General features: G+C 43.6%; 3 protein-coding genes and 1 non-coding gene across 11 annotated transcripts; 1 reads left to right on the top strand and 3 right to left on the bottom strand.

Moving 5' to 3' along the window:
* Positions 1-1,147: 1,147 nt before the first annotated feature.
* On the bottom strand, positions 1,148-9,841 carry naca (nascent polypeptide associated complex subunit alpha). Of its 4 annotated transcripts, none has more exons than XM_035522343.2 (9): positions 9,721-9,841; positions 8,660-8,736; positions 3,616-6,528; positions 2,793-2,878; positions 2,315-2,392; positions 2,081-2,227; positions 1,684-1,812; positions 1,439-1,561; positions 1,148-1,258 (listed from the first exon to the last, which is right to left on the bottom strand). In XM_035522343.2, exons 2-9 carry the CDS (start codon positions 8,727-8,729, stop codon positions 1,244-1,246), a joined length of 3,561 nt encoding a protein of 1,186 aa, XP_035378236.1. In that variant the 5' UTR covers positions 8,730-8,736; positions 9,721-9,841; the 3' UTR covers positions 1,148-1,243. The 4 variants fall into 4 exon arrangements, with proteins under 4 accessions (XP_035378236.1, XP_035378237.1, XP_026862763.1 ...); XM_035522344.2 differs by lacking the exon at positions 9,721-9,841 and adding an exon at positions 9,478-9,553; XM_027006962.3 differs by lacking the exon at positions 3,616-6,528.
* Positions 1,890-1,965, bottom strand: LOC113575496 (small nucleolar RNA SNORD59). The gene has a single exon (XR_003410424.2). It is a non-coding gene; the product is annotated as a small nucleolar RNA SNORD59 (small nucleolar RNA).
* tfip11 (tuftelin interacting protein 11) lies at positions 9,797-15,252 on the top strand. Of its 2 annotated transcripts, none has more exons than XM_027006984.3 (14): positions 9,797-9,911; positions 10,319-10,531; positions 10,807-10,960; positions 11,618-11,774; positions 11,869-11,996; positions 12,331-12,486; positions 12,598-12,789; positions 12,953-13,267; positions 13,351-13,457; positions 13,577-13,745; positions 13,823-14,066; positions 14,158-14,300; positions 14,486-14,651; positions 14,808-15,252. In XM_027006984.3, the coding sequence occupies exons 2-14, from the start codon at positions 10,323-10,325 to the stop codon at positions 15,176-15,178; spliced, it is 2,511 nt and encodes an 836-aa protein (XP_026862785.1). In that variant the 5' UTR covers positions 9,797-9,911; positions 10,319-10,322; the 3' UTR covers positions 15,179-15,252. The 2 variants fall into 2 exon arrangements, with proteins under 2 accessions (XP_026862785.1, XP_026862786.1); XM_027006985.3 differs by having other exon boundaries at positions 9,850-9,874.
* Positions 15,253-15,297: 45 nt separating this feature from the next.
* Positions 15,298-19,619, bottom strand: prim1 (DNA primase subunit 1). 4 transcript variants are annotated; one of them, XM_027006987.3, is made up of 12 exons: positions 19,411-19,619; positions 18,411-18,568; positions 18,148-18,254; positions 17,973-18,046; positions 17,467-17,603; positions 17,154-17,212; positions 16,845-17,046; positions 16,529-16,661; positions 16,325-16,394; positions 16,030-16,127; positions 15,791-15,889; positions 15,298-15,697 (listed from the first exon to the last, which is right to left on the bottom strand). In XM_027006987.3, the coding sequence occupies exons 1-12, from the start codon at positions 19,517-19,519 to the stop codon at positions 15,678-15,680; spliced, it is 1,266 nt and encodes a 421-aa protein (XP_026862788.2). In that variant the 5' UTR covers positions 19,520-19,619; the 3' UTR covers positions 15,298-15,677. The 4 variants fall into 4 exon arrangements, with proteins under 4 accessions (XP_026862788.2, XP_026862787.2, XP_081562772.1 ...); XM_027006986.3 differs by having other exon boundaries at positions 16,529-16,664; positions 19,411-19,618; XM_081706646.1 differs by lacking the exon at positions 19,411-19,619 and adding an exon at positions 18,652-19,339 and having other exon boundaries at positions 16,529-16,664.
* Positions 19,620-20,261: the final 642 nt, after the last annotated feature.

Below are 20,261 nucleotides of genomic sequence, written 5' to 3'. Positions count from 1 at the left end.
CTGTTAATATTGTTACAGGTATTGCTACTACACTCTTATTTGACTTTTATATTTCATTATTACATAGTTATGACTTATTACAGTCTTAGAGGGTTCGACATCAGTGAGACTTCCTTCGATAATGCCCCACCCCTTTTTGGTGCAGACCCCCTCTGATTTGACTGGCAGTAAACACAAATTGAAATCTTTGCTAAATTAATAGCATAAATTAACAAAACCACACAAATTTCTACCTGTTAGGAGCCTTAATCCCACTTCAATAATTATTTTACATCTTTGCAAATCAACGTTCAGAATCATTATGTACAAAAAATTCATGAAGCAGATTGATGAGTGTCAAGTCTGCCTCATTAAAGTGGATGAGCAACCACTAGATAGCCAAGACATTGACTGGCCAGGTCCCATTTCAATTCCATCCTGTTTGCAGACGCTGTGCCTAGACACAGATCTCATTTACTGTCCCTTGATGTGAACTGGCTTTTTACATTTTTTTTTTTTGACACATACAAATACTACACAGCTAGTTTTTGGTATGTTTTGGTATATACCAATCATTTTTCCAATGCTAAGATAATAGCCTACCTTGGTGGCAGAGTGGCACTGGACATCAGATGGCGTATGACTTTATTCGCTCACTGAGCTGAAAATGTGTGTCGGTGTTGTGATGCAGATCTCATGTCATAGAATTGTCACTAGTCAGTTCCATGCTAATGCCAAACATAAGTGAGCAATATTTATTCTTGTCAAAGCCAGGAATGTCAAGTGTTCATTATCCTTAAATCATAAACCAAAATGTGCACTTAAATGTGCACTGCAGGTATAAGTCATAAAATGTGATTTAACTCTGCATTGCCCAGGTAAGCCTACCTTTAGACTACACCACTGAATGTGACAAGATGAACGAACTAGCATTCAGAGACTGATAACAGGATGTTAAGAAACAAATTGAAATACTTCAAATAGTTTGAGTTTTTAAAGTACTGTAACTGTATCTGGTATGAGGTGGACAATTCTGACAACTTTAGTAAATAAACAGAAACCTAAACTGGTCAACTCGGTGCTTTGTTATAAGCTAATGGGCTCCCATCTATACAACAAGGCTGAGGGTACATGGTTATTATCCTGAATAAAGCAACTCGAGACTAAGTTCATCAATCCACAACTTTATTCTCTTGGGTATAAATTGTACAAATAGTGTAGATTAATTCAGCAACATCTAAACCTGAACCACTCTGATCTTCACCTACATTGTCAATTCCTGCAGACAAAGAAAAGGAAAAATGTTAAGAACCATGCAAAGGAAACTAATTTCCGTTCAGTGCCAAGCTCTTCTCAGAAAAGATACTGGCTTCAGCAGACTCAGAGGTCATACGATCATCACTGTAGACGTGCATCAGTACAAATGGATATTTTACCAAGACAATTCTTCTACACTCACCATAATGGCATTGACAATGTCATTGTTATTATTCTTCAGTGCACGAACAGCCTTTGCCCGAGATACATTGGCTTGTGACATCACCAGCTCAATGTCCTTAACCTCCACTCCAGTCTCATCCACCTGGAAAGGAAATGCCAGATTTAGGGTCCAAAATCACCACTCCTGATTTATGGAAATGGTTCAGTAGTACACCAGCAGCATTAATATGAGTGTTAACTAAGTCAAGGAAACAAGCTGTTCACCTCTTCCTCTTCGCTCTCCTCCTGTACTGTGGGCGTCTGTGTATTTTCTTGGATGTTTGAAGCTGCTTCTCCCTGGACCTTGAACTTCTCTGCAGCTGCCAGCTGAGCTTGCTGGGACAGGTCTTCAATCTGAAGAGTGGAAGCACAACCATACTGAGAATATAGTAACTCATACTATAGCTTTTATGACAGAGGTGGTGGAACAATCCTCTCAGAAGAAAGTTTGGCTTCATTGGAGTCAGAAGAACGAAAGTCAAACTTTTAAAATCATCATTTAGAGGATGTAAATGCATCAAAAAGCTAAAGCTGTTTAAAACACATATACTCTGGAGTATATGTATTGTACACCAAAATGGACGGTACATTTTTTCTGACCGTACAATGTGATTTTTCTTACCTTAGCCTCACCGAAAACAATGTAAGTGTCTGACGCGGGACTTTTGTAGACATCTGGTTTGGTGATTACAAACAGAATGTTCTTGGACTTGCGAATGGTTACCCTGGTAACTCCCGTCACTTGTCTGAGACCCAATTTGGACATAGCCTGGTAAAACGCAAGCGAGATGGGAAACTTTAGTCTGGATCCATGAACCCTTGCCCAGGCATGGAGGAACTGGGGTTCTGTGCAAACCTTTCTTGCTTTCTTTTCACTCCGGCTTTGCTTCGCTTTGCTGACGGGTTCCTCGTCAATTTCCGCAGCGGCTGCGAGCTGTGGAGGGAAAATTCTTTTATCCATCAAATCCCCAGTTTCAGATGTAGAACCACCTTGTAACCATCATTAAATCCATTATGAAAAACAGATGCAATTATAATTTATAAAACACCCAAGATCTTCATTGACACATTCTCCACCCCTCTTTATAAGTAAAAGGCAACTTTAAAAAAATAAAATGAAAGAACACAGGATGCTGGCTCTTAAACCCCCTCCTGGCAGCATCCTTGCTAAAAAGCCAAGTTTTCCTTTCTCTCGTTTCCATGATTCAAGTCAGTCGGTAACTTGTATCAAATGTTAGATTTCAAGCATTGGAAAATTTTGAAAGAGCACCTCCAAGTTTAGAATGCTCAACTGAGTCTCAGGAGACAAATGTGCATTACAGATGGGGCATTACCTGTGCCTGCTGCGTCTGTGCTTGTGCAGAATCCTGCTCCTCCTGTTCAGGAACGGATTCATCACTGTCAGATTCAGTGCCGGACCCTTTATATGGAGAGCATGAGAGAGAAGGGAGAAAAAAGTGTGTGAAGCAGCAAATCATGCAAAGTAAAAAGTCTGCTTTGAGCTGCTGCATCATTGTTTTAATTACTTGTATGCAAATCTGTCTCCATTTAAAAAGAAGAAATGCACATATGTAGCCCTGAAGGAAATTATTATATACAGGATATAAGAACCCATTTACATCATAACACACAGACCAACAAACCTGGGTTTTGTTTTTAACACCCCCCCCCCCACACACACACAACATTAGTTAAAGGCCATAAAAAAAAAAACCCAGTGTGTTCATGTATCCAAAAAAAACCCAAACAAAAGTCACCTTTAAGAAAGCAACCAAATGTAATGCAGAACTGTAAATACTTGTACAGTATAAAACAAATGATACTTTCATCTCAGTTAACTGTTCCAACCAAGAGTCTTCAATTCAGTTTCAAGAACTGCTACCCTACAATTTTTAGAAATGTCAACCACATTTGAATGCCAAAGTGTTTACATGAGAATAGCTGTTCAATTTCCTTTTGAAACAGGGCAGTAGCTGATGGACATCCAGTATTAGCAACTTCGCAATGAACCTGGCTAAAAATAATTTACCCTATGGCAATTACTGACATGTGTAAAGATGAAATTTAAGTGGAAAAATACAAATGCAAGTAAAAAACTGCACACCCAGAAAAAAAATAGCAGGAGACAAAAGGAAAGAGACAAGCAGAGAGAGATACCCTTGTCGTTCTTGACGGCTGGTTCCGGTTTGGGTGGGGCTTTGACTGCTGTAGGGGCAGGCTGACCTGCAATAGTGGCAGCTGGGGGCACAAGAGTGGTGACTACAGGGGCTACTTTGGGCGGAGCCTCAACCGTAGGTTCGGGCTGGAAAACAGGCGCCATCAAAGGCTTTTCAGGCGGAATGAGGGGAGGAAGGTCATCGTCCTCCTCAAAAGCTGAAAGAGGAACCTGAGGATGAGGTGGAGCTGCAACAGTAGGAGGAGCCAACTCTGGTTTCTTTTTGGGTGCTTCTACCTTGCTCTTAGAAGCAGAAGCAGGGGCTGCCTTTGCTTCTTGCACAGGAATAGTAACTGGGTGAGCCTTTAGAGGCTCTGGGGCAGCTTTAGGCGCATCTGCACTCTTATGGGTTCCTGGAACAACTGCAGGCATCTCTGGGACTATTTTAGGGGCTTCAGACACCTTAGCAGTTGAATGAAATGCAGATATAGGAAGCTCAGGAACAACCTTTGACACATCTGGAATTCTGGGTGGACTACATGCCACAACCTCCGAGTATGATTTCGGTGCAGGACCTGCAGGCTTGGAAATTATTTTAAAAGCCACAGGAGACAAAGCAACTTTAGGAGATATCGGTGCTGCATCCTTCACTGGTTTGGCCTCCACTGGTGCTGGGACTGCAACCTTGGGGATGACCAGAGCAGGTGTTGCATCCTTCACTGGTCTGGCCTCCACTGATGCTGGGACTGCAACCTTGAGGCACACTGGAATAGGTGCTGCATCCTTCACTGGTTTGGCCTCCACTGGTGCTGGGACTGCAACCTTAGGGGAGACTGGACCAGGTGCTGCATTCTTCACTGGTCTGGCCTCCACTGGTGCTGGGACTGCAACCTTAGGGGAGACTGGACCAGGTGCTGCATCCTTCACTGGTCTGGCCTCCACTGGTGCTGGGACTGCAACCTTAGGGGAGACTGGACCAGGTGCTGCATTCTTCACTGGTCTGGCCTCCACTGGTGCTGGGACTGCAACCTTAGGGGAGACTGGACCAGGTGCTGCATCCTTCACTGGTCTGGCCTCCACTGGTGCTGGGACTGCAACCTTAGGGGAGACTGGACCAGGTGCTGCATCCTTCACTGGTTTGGTCTCCACTGGTGCTGGGGCTGCAACCTTAGGGGATACCGGAGCAGGTGCTGCATCCTTCGCTGGTTTAGCCTCCACTAGTGCTGGGGCTGCAACCTTGGGGGACATCAGAGCAGGTGCTACATCCTTCGCTGGTTTAGCCTCCACTAGTGCTGGGGCTGCAACCTTGGGGGACATCAGAGCAGGTGCTACATCCTTCCCTGGTTTGGCCTCCACTGGTGCTGGGGCTGCAACCTTGGGGGACACCGGAGCAAGTGCTGCATCCTTCGCTGGTTTGGCCTCCACTGGTGCTGGGGCTGCAACCTTGGGGGACACCGGAGCAAGTGCTGCATCCTTCGCTGGTTTGGCCTCCATTGGTGCTGGGGCTGCAACCTTTGCTGGTTTGGCCTCCACTGGTGCTGGGGCTGCAACCTTTGCTGGTTTGGCCTCCACTGGTGCTGGGGCTGCAACCTTAGGGGACACCGGAGCAGGTGCCGCATCCTTCGCTGGTTTGGCTTCCACTGGTGCTGGGGCTGCAACCTTAGGGGACACAGGAGCAGGTGCCGCATCCTTCGTTGGTTTGGCCTCCACTGGTGCTGGGGCTGCAACCTTCGCTGGTTTGGCCTCCACTGGTGCTGGGGCTGCAACCTTAGGGGACACCGGAGCAGGTGCCGCATCCTTCGCTGGTTTGGCCACCACTGGTGCTGGGGCTGCAACCTTAGGGGACACCGGAGCAGGTGCCGCATCCTTCGCTGGTTTGGCTTCCACTGGTGCTGGGGCTGCAACCTTAGGGGACACAGGAGCAGGTGCCGCATCCTTCGCTGGTTTGGCCTCCACTGGTGCTGGGGCTGCAACCTTCGCTGGTTTGGCCTCCACTGGTGCTGGGGCTGCAACCTTAGGGGACACCGGAGAAGGTGCTGCATCCTTCGCTGGTTTGGCCTCCACTGGTGCTGGGGCTGCAACCTTAAAGGACACAGGAGCAGGTGCTGCATCCTTCGCTGGTTTGGCCTCCACTGGTGCTGGGGCTGCAACCTTAGAGGACAAAGGAGTAGGTGCTGCATCCTTCGCTGGTTTGGCCTCCACTGGAGCTGGGGCTGCAACCTTAGAGGACACAGGAGCAGGTGCTGCATCCTTCGCTGGTTTGGCCTCCACTGGTGCTGGGGCTGCAACCTTAGGGGACAATGGAGCAGGTGCTGCATCCTTCACTGGTTTGGCCTCCACTGGTGCGGGGGCTGCAACCTTAGGAGACACCGGAGCAGGTGCTGCATCCTTCGCTGGTTTGGCCTCCACTGGTGCGGGGGCTGCAAGCTTAGGAGACACTGGGACAGTGACCATACTCTGCACTGTCACTGGGACAGCAGGAGAAGGGATGGTTATAGCCTCCATTGGAACCGGAATAGGTTTTGGTACTGGTTTAACCTCTGAAGGTGCAGGGGAAGGTAGGGTTACCTTCTGAGGTTCTGCATGTTTGAAAGCATCTGCTTTCTTTTGCTTTATTTGTTTACCAGCCTTTACAACCTTAGGAACAGTTGTCTCAGCTTTCCCTGCACCTGCAGAGCCAGCTGGAGGGGACACAAGTGGGGAGCAAGGAGGGGTGGCTCGAGGACCAGAAGCCGATTTGGGTGAGGTGGGGGAAGCAGAAGAGGCAGAGAGAGAAGAGCGTTTCCTTCGGCCCACAGGGACAGGCTTGGGAGCAGAAGTATTCTGAGATGAAGACAGCTTAGGGTCAGCTTTGGACCCTTTAGCCTTTGGCTGAGAGGCAGGGACTGCAGCAGCAGCAGGGACAGCAGGTGTGACTGAGGAAAAAGGGGCTCAAAGTTGAGACCAGGAACAGCAGCATAGAGAAACTTCACGCCCATGCGGATTAGGGTGAAGGACAAAACTCCTCACTCCTTGCACAAAAGGTGTTAAGCCACACGCACATTCAACCCAAGAGGATTAATTTAACAAGCATTCACAGGCAGCACAGCACCGGGTAAGGATTTGTGGGAGCTTAACACATGAGACAGCAGCTCTGTAAAACCAGCTGCTGCAAAAGTGTGCAGGCACAGCATTTTTGGGTATTTAAAGCTAGCACTATTTTTGCCAGATAGTGTGGCTTCCACAGCACAGTGTCACTACATTTCAGATGTGAAAATGTCTTGTGTTGAGTTTGAGCAGGTATACACATTACCACACATCGCATGGTTACAGATAAGCAACGACATGTCTTGCCTCAGCGATAAGAGGATAGTGAAGATGGTGTGCAGAGAAGTTTAATTTTCTACCAGTCACACCCAAATTTAGCAGGGAAGGCAGGAGGAAGGATAGGTTCAGCAAAAGCATCAGCAGGGGTTTGAGAAATTTCTCTGAAACAATCTGTAATAATTACTGACTAACTTGACAAATACTGATGGTGGGAAAATATCCATTCAAAGCACTGTGCACAGCAGAACATGGGGAATATTTCTGATCCAGGCATGTAAAACATTTTCCGTCCAAAGGTGTTCCTAATTTCAAAGGAAGCTGGTTCATATGCAGTAAAAAAAAAAAAAAAAAAAAAAAAAAAAAAGGCAAAGTGCCCACTTCCCAGTTAAACCATACAGTGCACATAAAACAAATTAATGAAAACAAAAACTGTTAGCAACAACGTACTTGTACATTTCTTTTAATAAGGATTCCATTTATCAAATTAACAAAAGGTTTTACAGCTTTAATATTCAATTTAAAAATGAATACTGTTTGTCTATTAGTATTTTGGCATCATATACCAAGTTCAATTTTACACAAAGTTAGCCTTTAAAAAAAAAAATAAAAAATTTCAACTTCTGAAGGAAGTGTGTGGAAATGTATGTTTTCAGTTAATCCACTCTGCATTCTTCAATTACATATGTGATAATCTTATATATTCTATAACATTTTCAAAAACTATCAATATCCAAGGTTGGGCATGACAGGACTGGAATACATGAGCATAAATCTGTCCACAGCTGTGCAGACAGGTGTTTGCATGGTGAAAAAGACCATATTTAAAAAGTGGTCGTATGGTTTATAGCTCTGGTAGTTTTCCTCTTTTTTTTTACTACTTTCTACTTCATTACATTCTAATGTTTAGTTCAAATCATTTTAGTCCCCTACAGTCAAATAAAGAATACAGAGAATATATACCGACATGCCCATCGTCCACTATTAGTTAAAAGAAATCTTAATCTACAAAACATCATTTTATTTAATATAAGCACCAAATAAAATATCCTGATACTCCCACAAGAAACAAGATCTCATTTAACACCATTTAGCTGAATCAGCAAAATGCTCAGAAATATGTGATCTTACATGCAATGTTTGAGAATGTCTGATTAAAATGGTCAATTTAACAAGATGTACTCTATGTGGGAATTAGAAACAGATACTGCACTACATAGGAAATATTCATGCAGTTGGTTTGTCTATATCCCATTCACTTAACATAAAAAAAAGTCAATCCATGCCTTACATACTGCCACACACTTATCCTCATAGAAACATCAGGCATTGCACACAATCACATTGGAAAGAGGTCCTGGATCTTTTTTTAAATCCTTCAACTTGAATATTCCAAGTACATCAAAGCTTTAGCTCTCTGCACCCAGTACTGCTATCCTACAAAACCTGACACCATTTTTCTCCAACCAGTTAAACATGTTACATTAATAATGTCCAGAACAGCTGGTGACTGCTATCTTAGGAGTGTCAGAAACAGGTGCTATGATCAAAACAATGTTGAATCTAGAAGAATTATTTTTTCAAATTTTATACTGAATACAATGTTCCATTTAAAATGAACCTAAAATGTCCAGTTCATCACCTAACCAGTAAGCAATGACCTAGGATTTCAGAATAAGAAAGCTCCAGGACCCCTCTAATAAAAACAGCTTGCTTTTAAAAGGCAGAAAAAGGAATACAAACCCGTCTCCACTTGGGGCTGCTGCATCTCCTGCTCTGTCACTGGGACAGTTTCTGTGGCTTCACCTGGCATTTTCTGACTACAACAAAAATGTAAAGTATTACACACGGATTTTGCCACCTTAATAAAACAAAATTGACAAGACACGGTTTTTAAAGTTTAATCCAGATACTTTGTACATTCGCTGCATTTTCCCCCGAATGTGTTACGTAAAGGGTAGTACAAAGTTATATCTGGTCGGAAACAAAATCGCCAACACATAGCGATGGCCAAGACCTCGTACTGACGCATGGCAGGCTACTAACCAACAACATAGCTAGCCAGCCCGCTAATGACGAGCCTTGGCTGAAAGTTGTCATTTTAACTAAGGAGAATACTCCACGTCTGTTACACACAAAGGATTATACTTGGAAGTGTACCGTATGATAACGATACCGATAACAACATTTGTGACAAACACACTGGAAAGACAGCAAGTCATCACAAACATAACTTGTGCAACCCACGCCTTTCGACACAGGCAGACTAGCTAGCAAGCACTGAGGCATCCTACAACTTTTCACATGTACAGGCTATAGCTTCATCTACCTTCGCTAGCTCGGTTAGCTACTAGCAGTCAGGTATCCTACAGCGTTTCACATGTGCAGGCTATAGCTTAACCTACCTTCGCTAGCTCGGTTAGCTACTATGCACCACTCCAGGTAAAAGCAACCGGTCGCTCTTTGCGTAGCCATGGCAGGAACAGCTAGCTCGCTTACTTCTCCACCGATAATATAGTTAATGCAGTTGGATTAATCCACAGAGAATAATGCTCATTTACCATCGTTGTCTTAGGTGTGAGCCTGGCTAACGAGCCAGTCTGAAGGCACTTCCATGGCTCCCCCATTTTGAACTGTCTGGTGGTTGCATTGAGCATAAATACTGTAGACTTGAAACAGCGATCTATACCAATATTTATCATTTATTACAACTGACATTAAACAAAACAACCCTGGTGGCATTTGGTCAAATAAATCTGTCTATAAACGCTAGATGTCACAAGATTGAAGACAGAAACACTTACTGGGTCGGAGCTCGGAGTCCAAGATGGCTGTGAGAGAGAACTTCTGACCTTTGCGTCGCTTTGACATCAAGATTGTGCTTCCGGATCACGGCGATACAAACAGGAAGTCTGGTTACCAAGCTTTCTGGATATTAACGGCACCCGAAGTTTATAGGTAGCAGGCTGGCTAACTAGCTAGCTAATACAGTCAGGTCTGCTTTGGTTTTCGTTTTGTCATTAACTATATTTACTCTATTACATTTATTTTTCTACATGGCATGTAGCAACATCAGCAACAAGAAAATGCGGCAACAGCTACGCTAACGCTAGCTAACCAATCAACCACCGAAAACGTTGCCGCAACGGCCCAGGACTATCTTGGACGCTCTTAATATAATTTCTACATAAATAAAATTACAAGTGTATGATACAATTTAACGTTGCGTGTAAGGTAGCTTTTGGCTAGCTATGTATTTTCTGTACAACAAAACCTGCTGGCTAGCAAGTATTTTAAATGTTTTTGTAAATACATTCTCAACTATACAAGGTCTTTATTGAAACCGTTTTGTGTTATATGCTAGGTATATGTGCTCAAATATATGTATTTCGTTTCTTGTAGAATTATGTCTATGTCCCATTTGTATGGGCGTAGAGAAGTCGACGAGGAGGAGGATGGGGTTGAGATTGAGAAATTTGAGGTGTCTGAATGGGACTTGGCCAATGAGTTTAATCCCGATAGGCGTCGACACAGGCAGACCAAAGAGGAGGCTACATACGGCATATGGGCTGAACATGATTCTGATGACGAGAGACCTAGTTTTGGAGGCAAAAGGTATGGGGCTCTATAAAGGACCATTTGTGTCCAAAGTTTAACTCTAAATCCAAACTTGTGCACTGTGAACGTGTTTCATATATTATACTTATTTTAGTGAGGAAATTGACAGCTAGTATTTTTATTTCTTTAATTGTTCTCTCTCTTGTCTTAATAACTTTGTTTTATATCAAGATATAAATGCAGTCGTTTTTAGGACTGACAGAGTGCCCCTGCTTGAATCTCATCACTGGACAGCTGCTAAGTGAATGTTTTATATGTGCAAAACTGCATAGAGCGAAAGACTACAGTGCCCCTGTGAGCTTTGTGAGTGCTGGCCTGCGGAAGACTGCAGCTGAGGAGCAGGAACAGGAAGGCTCAGATGACTCTGATGAAGACGGAGAAGTGGCTCCGCCACCCCGAACTGCTGCACCCAAAAGGCTGCAGACGGTATTTCGCAGTGCCTAGATTCAGGGCCCCTGCTGCCCCAGTTTTACCAAATAAAATACTAACATGTATGAATGACCTCAATTGTATGCCTCAATTTTGGCCTCACTCTGTTCTCTTTTACAAATTGCTAACATTTAATACCCATTTTCTTGTGTTACACATGCTAGTAATTTCTAGAATTTTCCTTTTGTTGAATGAATACCTCATTAGGTATTGTACCTCTCTTGCACATTTTTGCAGAATTAGACTAAGGTTTCTTTGCTACTAAACTGTGTGCCACTAATGGAAACAATGCGTTTTGAGTTTTTGTTGCAGACCCAATTTATGAAAAACTCAAATGGTATTTTAAGAAAGATTTGGTAGCATAAAGTGATTCACATTATTTGTAAATGGTAGCTCTGATAGGTGCTAAACTGTTTCCTAATGAGTATACTGAAGACTGAATTTTTCTGAGAAGTTGCAGTTTTAAAACACTGAAGTGTTCAGCCATTCTTGAACACACAAGCACAGATGCCTCACAGAAGTCAGACTGCAAATTTAACTGACATGTCAAAATACACTAGGTCATTTTAAGGTGTTTTTAACTCAACAATTGTTCAAATATTCTTTTTTTTAATTTTATTTTACATAACCTTATATGTGGTTTACCTTCCCAAGGGGGGGAATTTTAAGACTTCCCAGAAGACATTTGCAGGTGGTATCCGGCCGGGGCAAGACATCGGTACCTGGGAGAAACACACTCGAGGCATCGGCCAGAAGCTCCTGCAGAAAATGGGTTACATCCCAGGCAAAGGCCTCGGCAAAAATGCACAGGGTAGAGTGTCTTACTGTTCCCATGCAGGTGCATCATTGAGGCATTGCAGTCAGGTGTCTAGTGAATGGATCCTGATGTGTGATCATGCTTGCAGGTATTGTAACTCCAATTGAGGCCAAGGTGCGTAAAGGCAAGGGAGCTGTGGGAGCCTATGGAAATGAGAGGACTCCGCAGTCCCTGCAGGACTTCCCTGTGGTCGACTCAGAGGAGGAGGAAGACAAGGTAATCTAGAGCTTATATGCTTTTTTTGGGCAGTGGTAGCTCAGTGGTCAAAGTACTTGACTAGTAATCAGAAGGTTGCCAGTTCAAGCCCCACCACAGCCAGGTTGCCACTGTTGGCCCTTAACTCAATTGCTCAAGTTGTGTTCAGTCAGAATTGTAAGTCGGTTTGGATAAAAGTATCAGCTAAATTCCATAATTTGTTTTCAGAAATAAAAAACATCGTTCCAGTACTTGAGTCTTTCTGCAGTGAACCCCATGTCTTCTTAAATCTTGCTCAGGATGAGAGACTGATTTTCTCACAATACAGTCTCCATCTCACGCTTTCTGTCTCCAGGAGTTTCAACGGGAATTAGGGCAGTGGCGCAGAGAACCTGGAGCAGGGAAGAAAAAACCCAAATACTCCTACAAAACAGTGGAGGACCTGAAGGCTCATGGAAAACTCACTAACAAGAGCATGAGCAAACCAGCTGGAGAGCTTGCCCAGGTCAAGGTGAGAAAAGGACAACTGCCATATCTTAAAACATGAAAATGTCTCTAGCATAATTATTGGCTAACAAGTCCTTCAAAGACACATTTTTCAGGACTCTCTCTCGATCTGTAGGTGATAGATATGACAGGCAGGGAGCAGAAGGTATACTACAGCTACAGTCAGATGAGTCAGAGGCACAGTGTTCCTGAGGAGGCTCCTTTAAGTGCCAGTACACGAGAGCAGAAGAGCACTGGTTTTGCTCTGCCTGAACTTGAACACAACCTCAAATTACTCATCGAGCTTACCGAGCAGGATATTTTACAGGTACATATCTATACAGAATTTCCTCACACACAAACCAGTAAAACCATGTTAATGTTATTGATAGGCATCATAAAAAGGTGCATTAGAATAGTGTCCAAAAGACTATATACTCCCTACTGACACCTGCTTGCATCTTTTGCGGTGCCTTTGTTGCAACGTGCAGAGTGCTCGGCGTCTGCAGCACGAACATGACACTGTGGTGACTCTGACACACGAGAGCACCGCCCTGCAGGCTAGGCTGGGTGAGGAGACCGAGGCCGTGGAACGGCTGGAGCAGGTGTTGGAGCTGGTGGAGAGGCTGGAGGCAGCCGGAGAGGGAGGCGGTCTGCTGCTCAGCCTCAACGAGTGCACCGACATCTTCCACCGACTGCAAACACACTACTACCAGGAGTACAAGAGCATGGGGCTAGCTGATCTGGCTGTGTCCACAGTTCACCCACTTCTGACTGAGAAACTCAGAAACTGGGATCCCCTAAAGGTAAAAATTCATGCAAGCCATGTGTTGGAACAGAGGACATACTTTAACCTTTTTTTAAAATAGAGTTCTATTCTTCCCTGTAGGATTGTTCGTATGGTTTAGAGGAAGTTGGTCAGTGGAGGGCCATTCTAGAGGGTACACAGCTTCATCATGGCATACCTGATTCCAACAACATGGACCCCTACCACAGGTGAACCTTGGCTGTTATCATGATTCAGTTTATTCTCCTCTATTAAGGGTATTTATGTATAGTCTGCAATGTGCCAGTTTGTCAGGTGTAATTTAAGGATTTGGTCTGTGTTCTTTCAGGTTGATATGGGAGGTGTGGATTCCAGTCCTCCGGGGCTGTGTAGTTCAGTGGCAGCCCAGGAACGTAGCTTCAATGGTGGACTGCATGGATTGCTGGGCCCCGGTGATACCTCACTGGATCCTGGACTATGTCTTGGAGCAGCTTATCTTCCCACGGCTACAGAAAGAGGTGACTTTCACCGCTGACATCATAGAAGGGAAATCAGCAAACTGCCTAAATACTATGACCCACATTCGTGTCCTCAGGTGGATAGCTGGAACCCCCTGACAGACACAGTACCAATCCACTCGTGGGTCCACCCGTGGCTGCCCCTGATGCAGGCTCGCCTGGAGCCGCTGTACCCACCCATCCGCAGCAAGCTGGCCCACGCCCTGCAGCGCTGGCACCCCAGCGACGCCTCTGCCAGGCTCATCCTGCAGCCCTGGAAGGACGTCTTCACTCCTGGAGCCTGGGAGGCCTTCATGGTTAAAAACATTGTCCCCAAGCTCGGTGCGCCTAACCTTAAAGACCCTCAAATTCTCAGTGTTCTAACACTATTTGAAGAAGTTCTAATTTTCTGGTGTGTGTGTATGCTTTGTAGCTCTGTGTCTAGGGGAGCTTGTGGTGAATCCCCATCAGCAGCTGGTTGAGCCATTCACCTGGGTGATGGACTGGGAGGGTATGCTCTCCCTCAGCACCATGGTGGGACTTCTTGACAAACACTTCTTCAACAAATGGTTACAGGTGGGTTAATGCATGTACATTCTTAACTGCAAATAAAGCTGCATCAGGTTTTTATAAATAAAGTTAGTAGTGATCATGTGGTACCTTCAGGTTCTGCTGTGCTTGTCGCACTTAAAGCAGAGGTTATGAGCCCTTAGGGGAACTTGCATGTTGCCCACCTTACTGACTGTATCTGGTGTTTGCAGGTATTGTGTTCCTGGCTCAGTAATAACCCCAACTATGAGGAGATCACCAAGTGGTATTTGGGATGGAAGAGTATGCTCTCAGAGGCACTGCTCAGCCACCCAGTCATTAAAGAGAAGCTCAATGAAGCCCTCGACATCATGAACAGAGCTGTGGCTTCTGGGTTAGGTCAGTCCGGCACGCAGACACACTCGTACTTCCTTCAAGTTCTCTATACTCCACAAATCATTAATGCGCTTGCTCTACCTACTTCCTTGCAAAAAAGTCTGATTTTGGCACTTCTTACCTGAGTTTGCTTTAACCCTCCTACCATCTGCCATACAGGTGGCTACATGCAGCCCGGCGCAAGGGAGAACATCGCGTACCTAACTCAGACAGAAAGGCGGAAGGATTTCCAGTACGAGGCTCCAGCACAGCAGCAGGAACGCCGTGAGGCAGAGGGTGGAGTCCCCCGACCGCCTGGCACTGCCACCATGCCCACCTCCATACCCACCAACTTCAAAGACCTGATCCAGGCCAAGGCTGAGGAGAATGGCATTGTCTTCATGCCCCTCGTGGGCAAGCGCCACATGGGCAAGCAGCTATACACATTTGGCAGGATTATGATCTACATTGAGCGGGGGGTGGTTTTTGTCCAGGGCAAAAAGACCTGGGTCCCTACATCGCTACAGAGTCTCATTGATATGGCCAAGTAAGGGCCTTTTTCATTTGTATTTGCTGCTGTATTTTATATATTTGTAAAACTGAAATAAATTTTGGAAAGCTGTTATTTTATGTACCCATTGGAGTCTAGTGGAATTCCACACTATGAATGTCGATTACACGTACTTTAACATTTATTAACAGAAAAAAGGTAAATATACAGTAAATATTACTTGTTTAACAAAGCACCCTGCAGTATGATAGTTGTTTATTTTTCTAATGTATAAAAACCTTAGGACCGTGATAAGATGCAAAGAAAAACAGGAATAGACTCATATTAGATGGAAAAAGCCTCTAATGGCAGCTCCACAGATATATCTGACTAACATATCCAGTCTCTGCAATATGTAGGGTAAGTACTTTGAGCCGTTTCCTGAAAAGAGGGGAGTGCATGAGTGCAGATGATCAAAATCCTCGATTTCCTTGTCTGCTGCAGTGGAGCAATTTAGTAAAGCAGTAAGAAAATGACAGGTGGTTTAATCCCATCACTGCTCAAAATTCTTTTTGGAGATCTGCAAAATAAAGTCATAGAAGTGATTAAAGATTTCCTCCAAGTGCTGTGTCACATGAACCTGGAAAGGAAAAGGTGTATTTTCTTAACATACCACTTTTCTTCAAAATCTCTCCTTTCCTAGTGTGAGCCATTGCATCCAGAAACTGATCAAACAACTTTATATACTTTGCCAGGCTAGTACGCTTGTAATCTGAGGGTGGAAAACGTGTTTAGTCAACAAGAAAAAAAGTAATACACTACCAGAGAAATTCTGCATAAAGAAAATATACTACAAGAAGTTTTACTAATGTAAAAAAAATATTTTTTTGCATTAGATGCCAAGCTTCCTACCTCGGATTTTGCGCCGTTCAGCAGATTGTGTTTCATTATTTTTTATACCATCCTCCTCTTCATCTGCTCTGGATTTGTCCAACTCTTCACAGAGGAGGCTATAACCAAGAGGGCCACCATGCTTTGGTTACTCGGAACTAGTAACATGGCAATTCCCTTTAAATTATCATTAATGTCCAAAATAAGCATTTCAAAGTGACTTTTTAAAAATCATGGTCAACAAAGAATGGTGTGTTTTTAAATGAGCAGTACTTCAGAAAGTGAGCACGTTTTAAAACGGACAATCAGCACTTGCCTTATTGTAGGCACCTCAAAAGGGTTGAACTTGTCCACGTTTCTTACATCAATTGGTACTGAAACTCGTCCTGTATGCAGAAATCACACACTATAGAATTTTCTAAATTCACAACCCGAGTGGATCCTCTCTTATACATCCAAAAATAAAAAACTCTAGAGCACAACTGGAGATCTACACACTCACTTATGAAAGCTCTCTTACCTGTTTTGGGATGGATGCTAAATGGACTCTTGAGTAAATGGTTGACTCCTTTGCTGACATTGACATCCAGGCGTGGGTAGCAGTATTGCAGCATGATCTCCTTCTCAAAGTAACCTCCCTTTTTACTGCTCATCTCCTCCAACAGAACCACGCACACATGACTATGCAGTTAATCTTCTTTACAGGTGACGATATTAAATTACCACACACTTAGCTAACAAATTCTTTAACACCAGGTTTTCCTTAGGCATCAAGTCAATAAGTGAAATTTAAGAAGCCTTTGAACGCATGAAATGTTTCTTATAGACAAGTTTACCCTTTTCTGATTCACCAGGTCCGTCAGAATGCCCCAGCGATTCACTGGGTTCTTCTCATTCTGATAATGAACCAGCAGCTCCTTCCTGACATCCTCAGGGAGAAGGCTGAGCACTCTGTCCACACTCTCCTTACTGGCCAGCAGCTCCTGATCCACAATGGCGTACTTATTGAAGTAGTTCTCCACCACACCTAGTGACTGGCTGCCAAACATGGTTTATGTGACTATGACTCAAATTGTAAATTAAATATGGAGACTATTGGCAAGAATGGACGATTGGTGGTTTATCTAAAGAAAAGTAGGTGGTACCTAATAAAAGGATGAATAGGGTCTGACAGCACAACTTTCCGCACAGTCTCCTCGCCACCCTAAGTTCACGCACAGGGTCAGTTTTAAAATCAAAAGCCCATTGAGTTAAAACAGCGAAAACGTACAGAGGAAATGCATGTGCAGGAAAAAATATTTACTTATTTTTCTTCCCATTCACTGAAATTTAAAAAAACAAAACAAGTGGCTCAAAGAGGATCTTTAAGTGCATAATGTAATCACAGCTCCATGCTTCTGTGATAGTGATATGGTCCTAATGCGGAGTGAATCTCAGAGGTCCAGAAGCGAGCTTCACCTTGACTAAGCTGAGGTACTCGGCCACAGCTGAACGGGCAGTAACTGACAACTTCCTGGCGGCTTCATCACAGACCCAGCAGTGCACCCCTCTCCTGCCCGAGTATACCCACAACAGGTGCTGGAAGCCAAAATCCTCTGGGCAATGGAAAAGAAAGAAAGAAAGAAAAAAAAAAAAAACCACACACATGGAGCATCACACATTAGTCAGATTACTTACCTTGAGTTCAGCTTTAACACTGATTATTTTATAAATGTGAGCCATAGATGTAGCGCAGGCAGATCCAGCTTCAGATCGGAGTCTTCCAGTTAACAAACATGTGCTCTGATCACTAGACCAAAGAGCGAGCCCACTGGCATGGCAGATAGGACACGCAGTTTCCCTCAAATGTCTCAACAGTGTATAGCACAAGATAGTGAAAGAGCTTGTGGTGTAATAACCGATTGCTCTAACTGAGGACATGGAGGTTCAGCCAGTATTACTACACATATATTGTGTACTCTTACCTCTCAGTGCCCGATCCAGAATACGAATCGCAATAGTCATCAGAGTCCAGCACTTAGAGCAAATATCAGCAGCACTGAAAATTAATTTAATAAATAAAAACAAACCATTTAAAACACACTGTAAATGAGAAAGATAAGGTCTCAACTGTTAAAAAAAAAAAAAAAAAAAGGGTACCTGCAGCAGCTTCTGACATCATCGTAGTCAGTCATATCAATATCAAAGACCAGTTCCTTCTCCAGGGCCTGGAATGCTCCGGACTTCACCGTGTTATGCTGACTAGGCTGTCAGTCATAGATAAGCACGTTTAAATCAACACATCTCAGTCTCAAATATGCTGACTTTATAGAATACGAGAAGATAAGTTAGTCATACAGCTGTGACATATTTAAGAGGTTATGGGTCCAGTAACTAAACAGTGACATTGAATAACTGATTACCCTGTGGCTGTAGACTGCACCGATGTCAATCTTATAGGGATTCATTTTCTGTATCTCTTTCTCCAATTCGTTCTGTGTGCTGAAAGACTGGTATCTAACGTAGATGTCATCTTTGAGCGTGAAGGAGAACTCACGGTTCTGGAAGTAACTCTTGGACACTGGTAAGGAGAAGGATTATAGTGTTGAGCTATTCATCCTAATTCACTGGATGCTGCCATGCAGCCACTGTAATCGTACCTACCATGTAATGTGGTTTTCCTAATGTAAGGTGATCATCAACTCTTTTTTTCTGAACTTGCTTTTATAGGGACTGCACAGTCCAAGCATCATTACACGACATCAGTAGAAGACAAACGGCGATCCTCTCTCTTGCTTTCTTTAAATCAATTAGATTTACTTTTGTTCACAACAAAATGTCTGTTACCGCTACTACGAAGCACGCCGAGGGTGGGTATCAACATATCAGAAAACATTAGGCCAGCTACTTGTATTCAGAATAGGAGACTATAAATAATATTTTTAGCTTCTTAAATCTTAGCTAGGTAGGTTAGCTGCTAATGTTAAACTAAGTTACCCGCCGCAGGTTCAAAGCAAAACTGGCATGTCCTTCCAGGTGAATGAAACAAATAAGGAGTTTTGCCTCCATTAATTACAGGCAATAACAATACCATTGCAAAGCACGATTCCTTATAACCAGACTAACCAGAGCTGGCTGGCTGTTAATGGTAGTTTGGTAACATTACATGGTTGTTTGGAGTGGGCAATATTTCTAGTCCTCCTTATTGGCCAATAAAGCACAAGTGGAAGTCAGTCAGACATCCATCTTAACAACCAAGTGTTAACCCCGTTTAGTGTCTGCCATCTCCTCCAAACCGTATTAAATCTGATAGATCGCTAGATAGCCTTAGATTAGGAATGCTTAGCGAACTAACCATCAGCCTAGGTTAACAATCCAAGACAGCTTCTCCTTCTCGCTTTGCCAAGAAATATAACTACTCACCGCCGCCGTAGGTTAGCCATCGATAATACTGTGAAAATGGGAATAATCGTCGGTAATAAAGTGGCAACAGGTCTGGTAAGCAAGCGGGATCGTAGTCGGAGGTTGGCATTGTTGAGATGGCTAACTAGTGTGATGGCACTGAAAACACCGTCACTAGCGCGCAGTGACGACCGCGGCGACCGGAGACCTGCGCGGGAAACTTTGGGAAATGACGACGTCTGTTGCTCGTGTCATGTTTCTTTTTGCATTTTGGTGCTTTGCTGCCACCTAAAGTTTTGTGTATGTGCAAATGTTTCGGTTTTTTTTTTAACGTTTTGTATGATGACGCTTATGTAATAGATGTTTCAATGTTCCCCTTCTACTTGTGTAATGAATTCATGGACTGATATATGTTTATACAAAAGGAAAAATAATAATAGCGTTTTATTATCCGTTATTAAGGATGCACAGACCCCATATATGTATGTATACTATTAGTTATATACCTATATAGTTATATTAGTTTTTACTGTCAATGTGAGACTTATTCCTAGTAAGAAATTGTATAATCTGAAAGCTCTGAAGAATAGTGTATCTTGCCCCGTTTAAAATGATTGCGCTTAAGCATTGTGACACCAGTACTATCGGTATCTAGCAATTTTATTTTTAACCACTAGAGGGTAAACTTAATCCAACAACAATCCCATCCTCCTCCAACTTCATCGGCCCCACCCTTCTCTAGTGCCCACCTGCAGTGCGGTGGTTGTAAGCATTATAGAGTGGCATCAGTGGGGATGTTTGTGTCTTAGTGAGTCTCATTTATTATTATAGAGATGTGTCATGCATTTCCATACGGATCATTGATTACCAGA

Source organism: Electrophorus electricus, chromosome 24 (genome assembly GCF_041902795.1).
Source record: "Electrophorus electricus isolate QZ-2024a chromosome 24, ASM4190279v1, whole genome shotgun sequence".
NCBI classification, from domain to species: domain Eukaryota; kingdom Metazoa; phylum Chordata; class Actinopteri; order Gymnotiformes; family Gymnotidae; genus Electrophorus; species Electrophorus electricus.
Note: the sequence above shows the minus strand (reverse complement) of the source record. Positions and strands in the feature narration are given on the sequence as shown.

Bases quoted from the DNA above. Each gene is read 5' to 3' on its own strand.
- tfip11 (XM_027006984.3), top strand. From the start codon at position 10,323: ATGTCTATGTCCCATTTGTATGGGCGTAGAGAAGTCGACGAGGAGGAG. The intron at 10,961-11,617 runs GTATTTCGCAGT...TACCTTCCCAAG, and splicing joins CACCCAAAAGGCTGCAGACG to GGGGGGAATTTTAAGACTTC. The intron at 11,997-12,330 runs GTAATCTAGAGC...TTCTGTCTCCAG, and splicing joins CAGAGGAGGAGGAAGACAAG to GAGTTTCAACGGGAATTAGG.
- prim1 (XM_027006986.3), bottom strand. From the start codon at position 19,519: ATGCCAACCTCCGACTACGATCCCGCTTGCTTACCAGACCTGTTGCCA. The intron at 18,047-18,147 runs GTACCCTTTTTT...ATTAATTTTCAG, and splicing joins GATGTCAGAAGCTGCTGCAG to TGCTGCTGATATTTGCTCTA. The intron at 15,698-15,790 runs GTATGTTAAGAA...TTTATTTTGCAG, and splicing joins AGAGATTTTGAAGAAAAGTG to ATCTCCAAAAAGAATTTTGA.
- naca (XM_035522343.2), bottom strand. From the start codon at position 8,729: ATGCCAGGTGAAGCCACAGAAACTGTCCCAGTGACAGAGCAGGAGATG. The intron at 2,879-3,615 runs GTATCTCTCTCT...CTCCATATAAAG, and splicing joins AGCCGTCAAGAACGACAAGG to GGTCCGGCACTGAATCTGAC. The intron at 2,393-2,792 runs GTAATGCCCCAT...TTCCCTCCACAG, and splicing joins CACAGACGCAGCAGGCACAG to CTCGCAGCCGCTGCGGAAAT.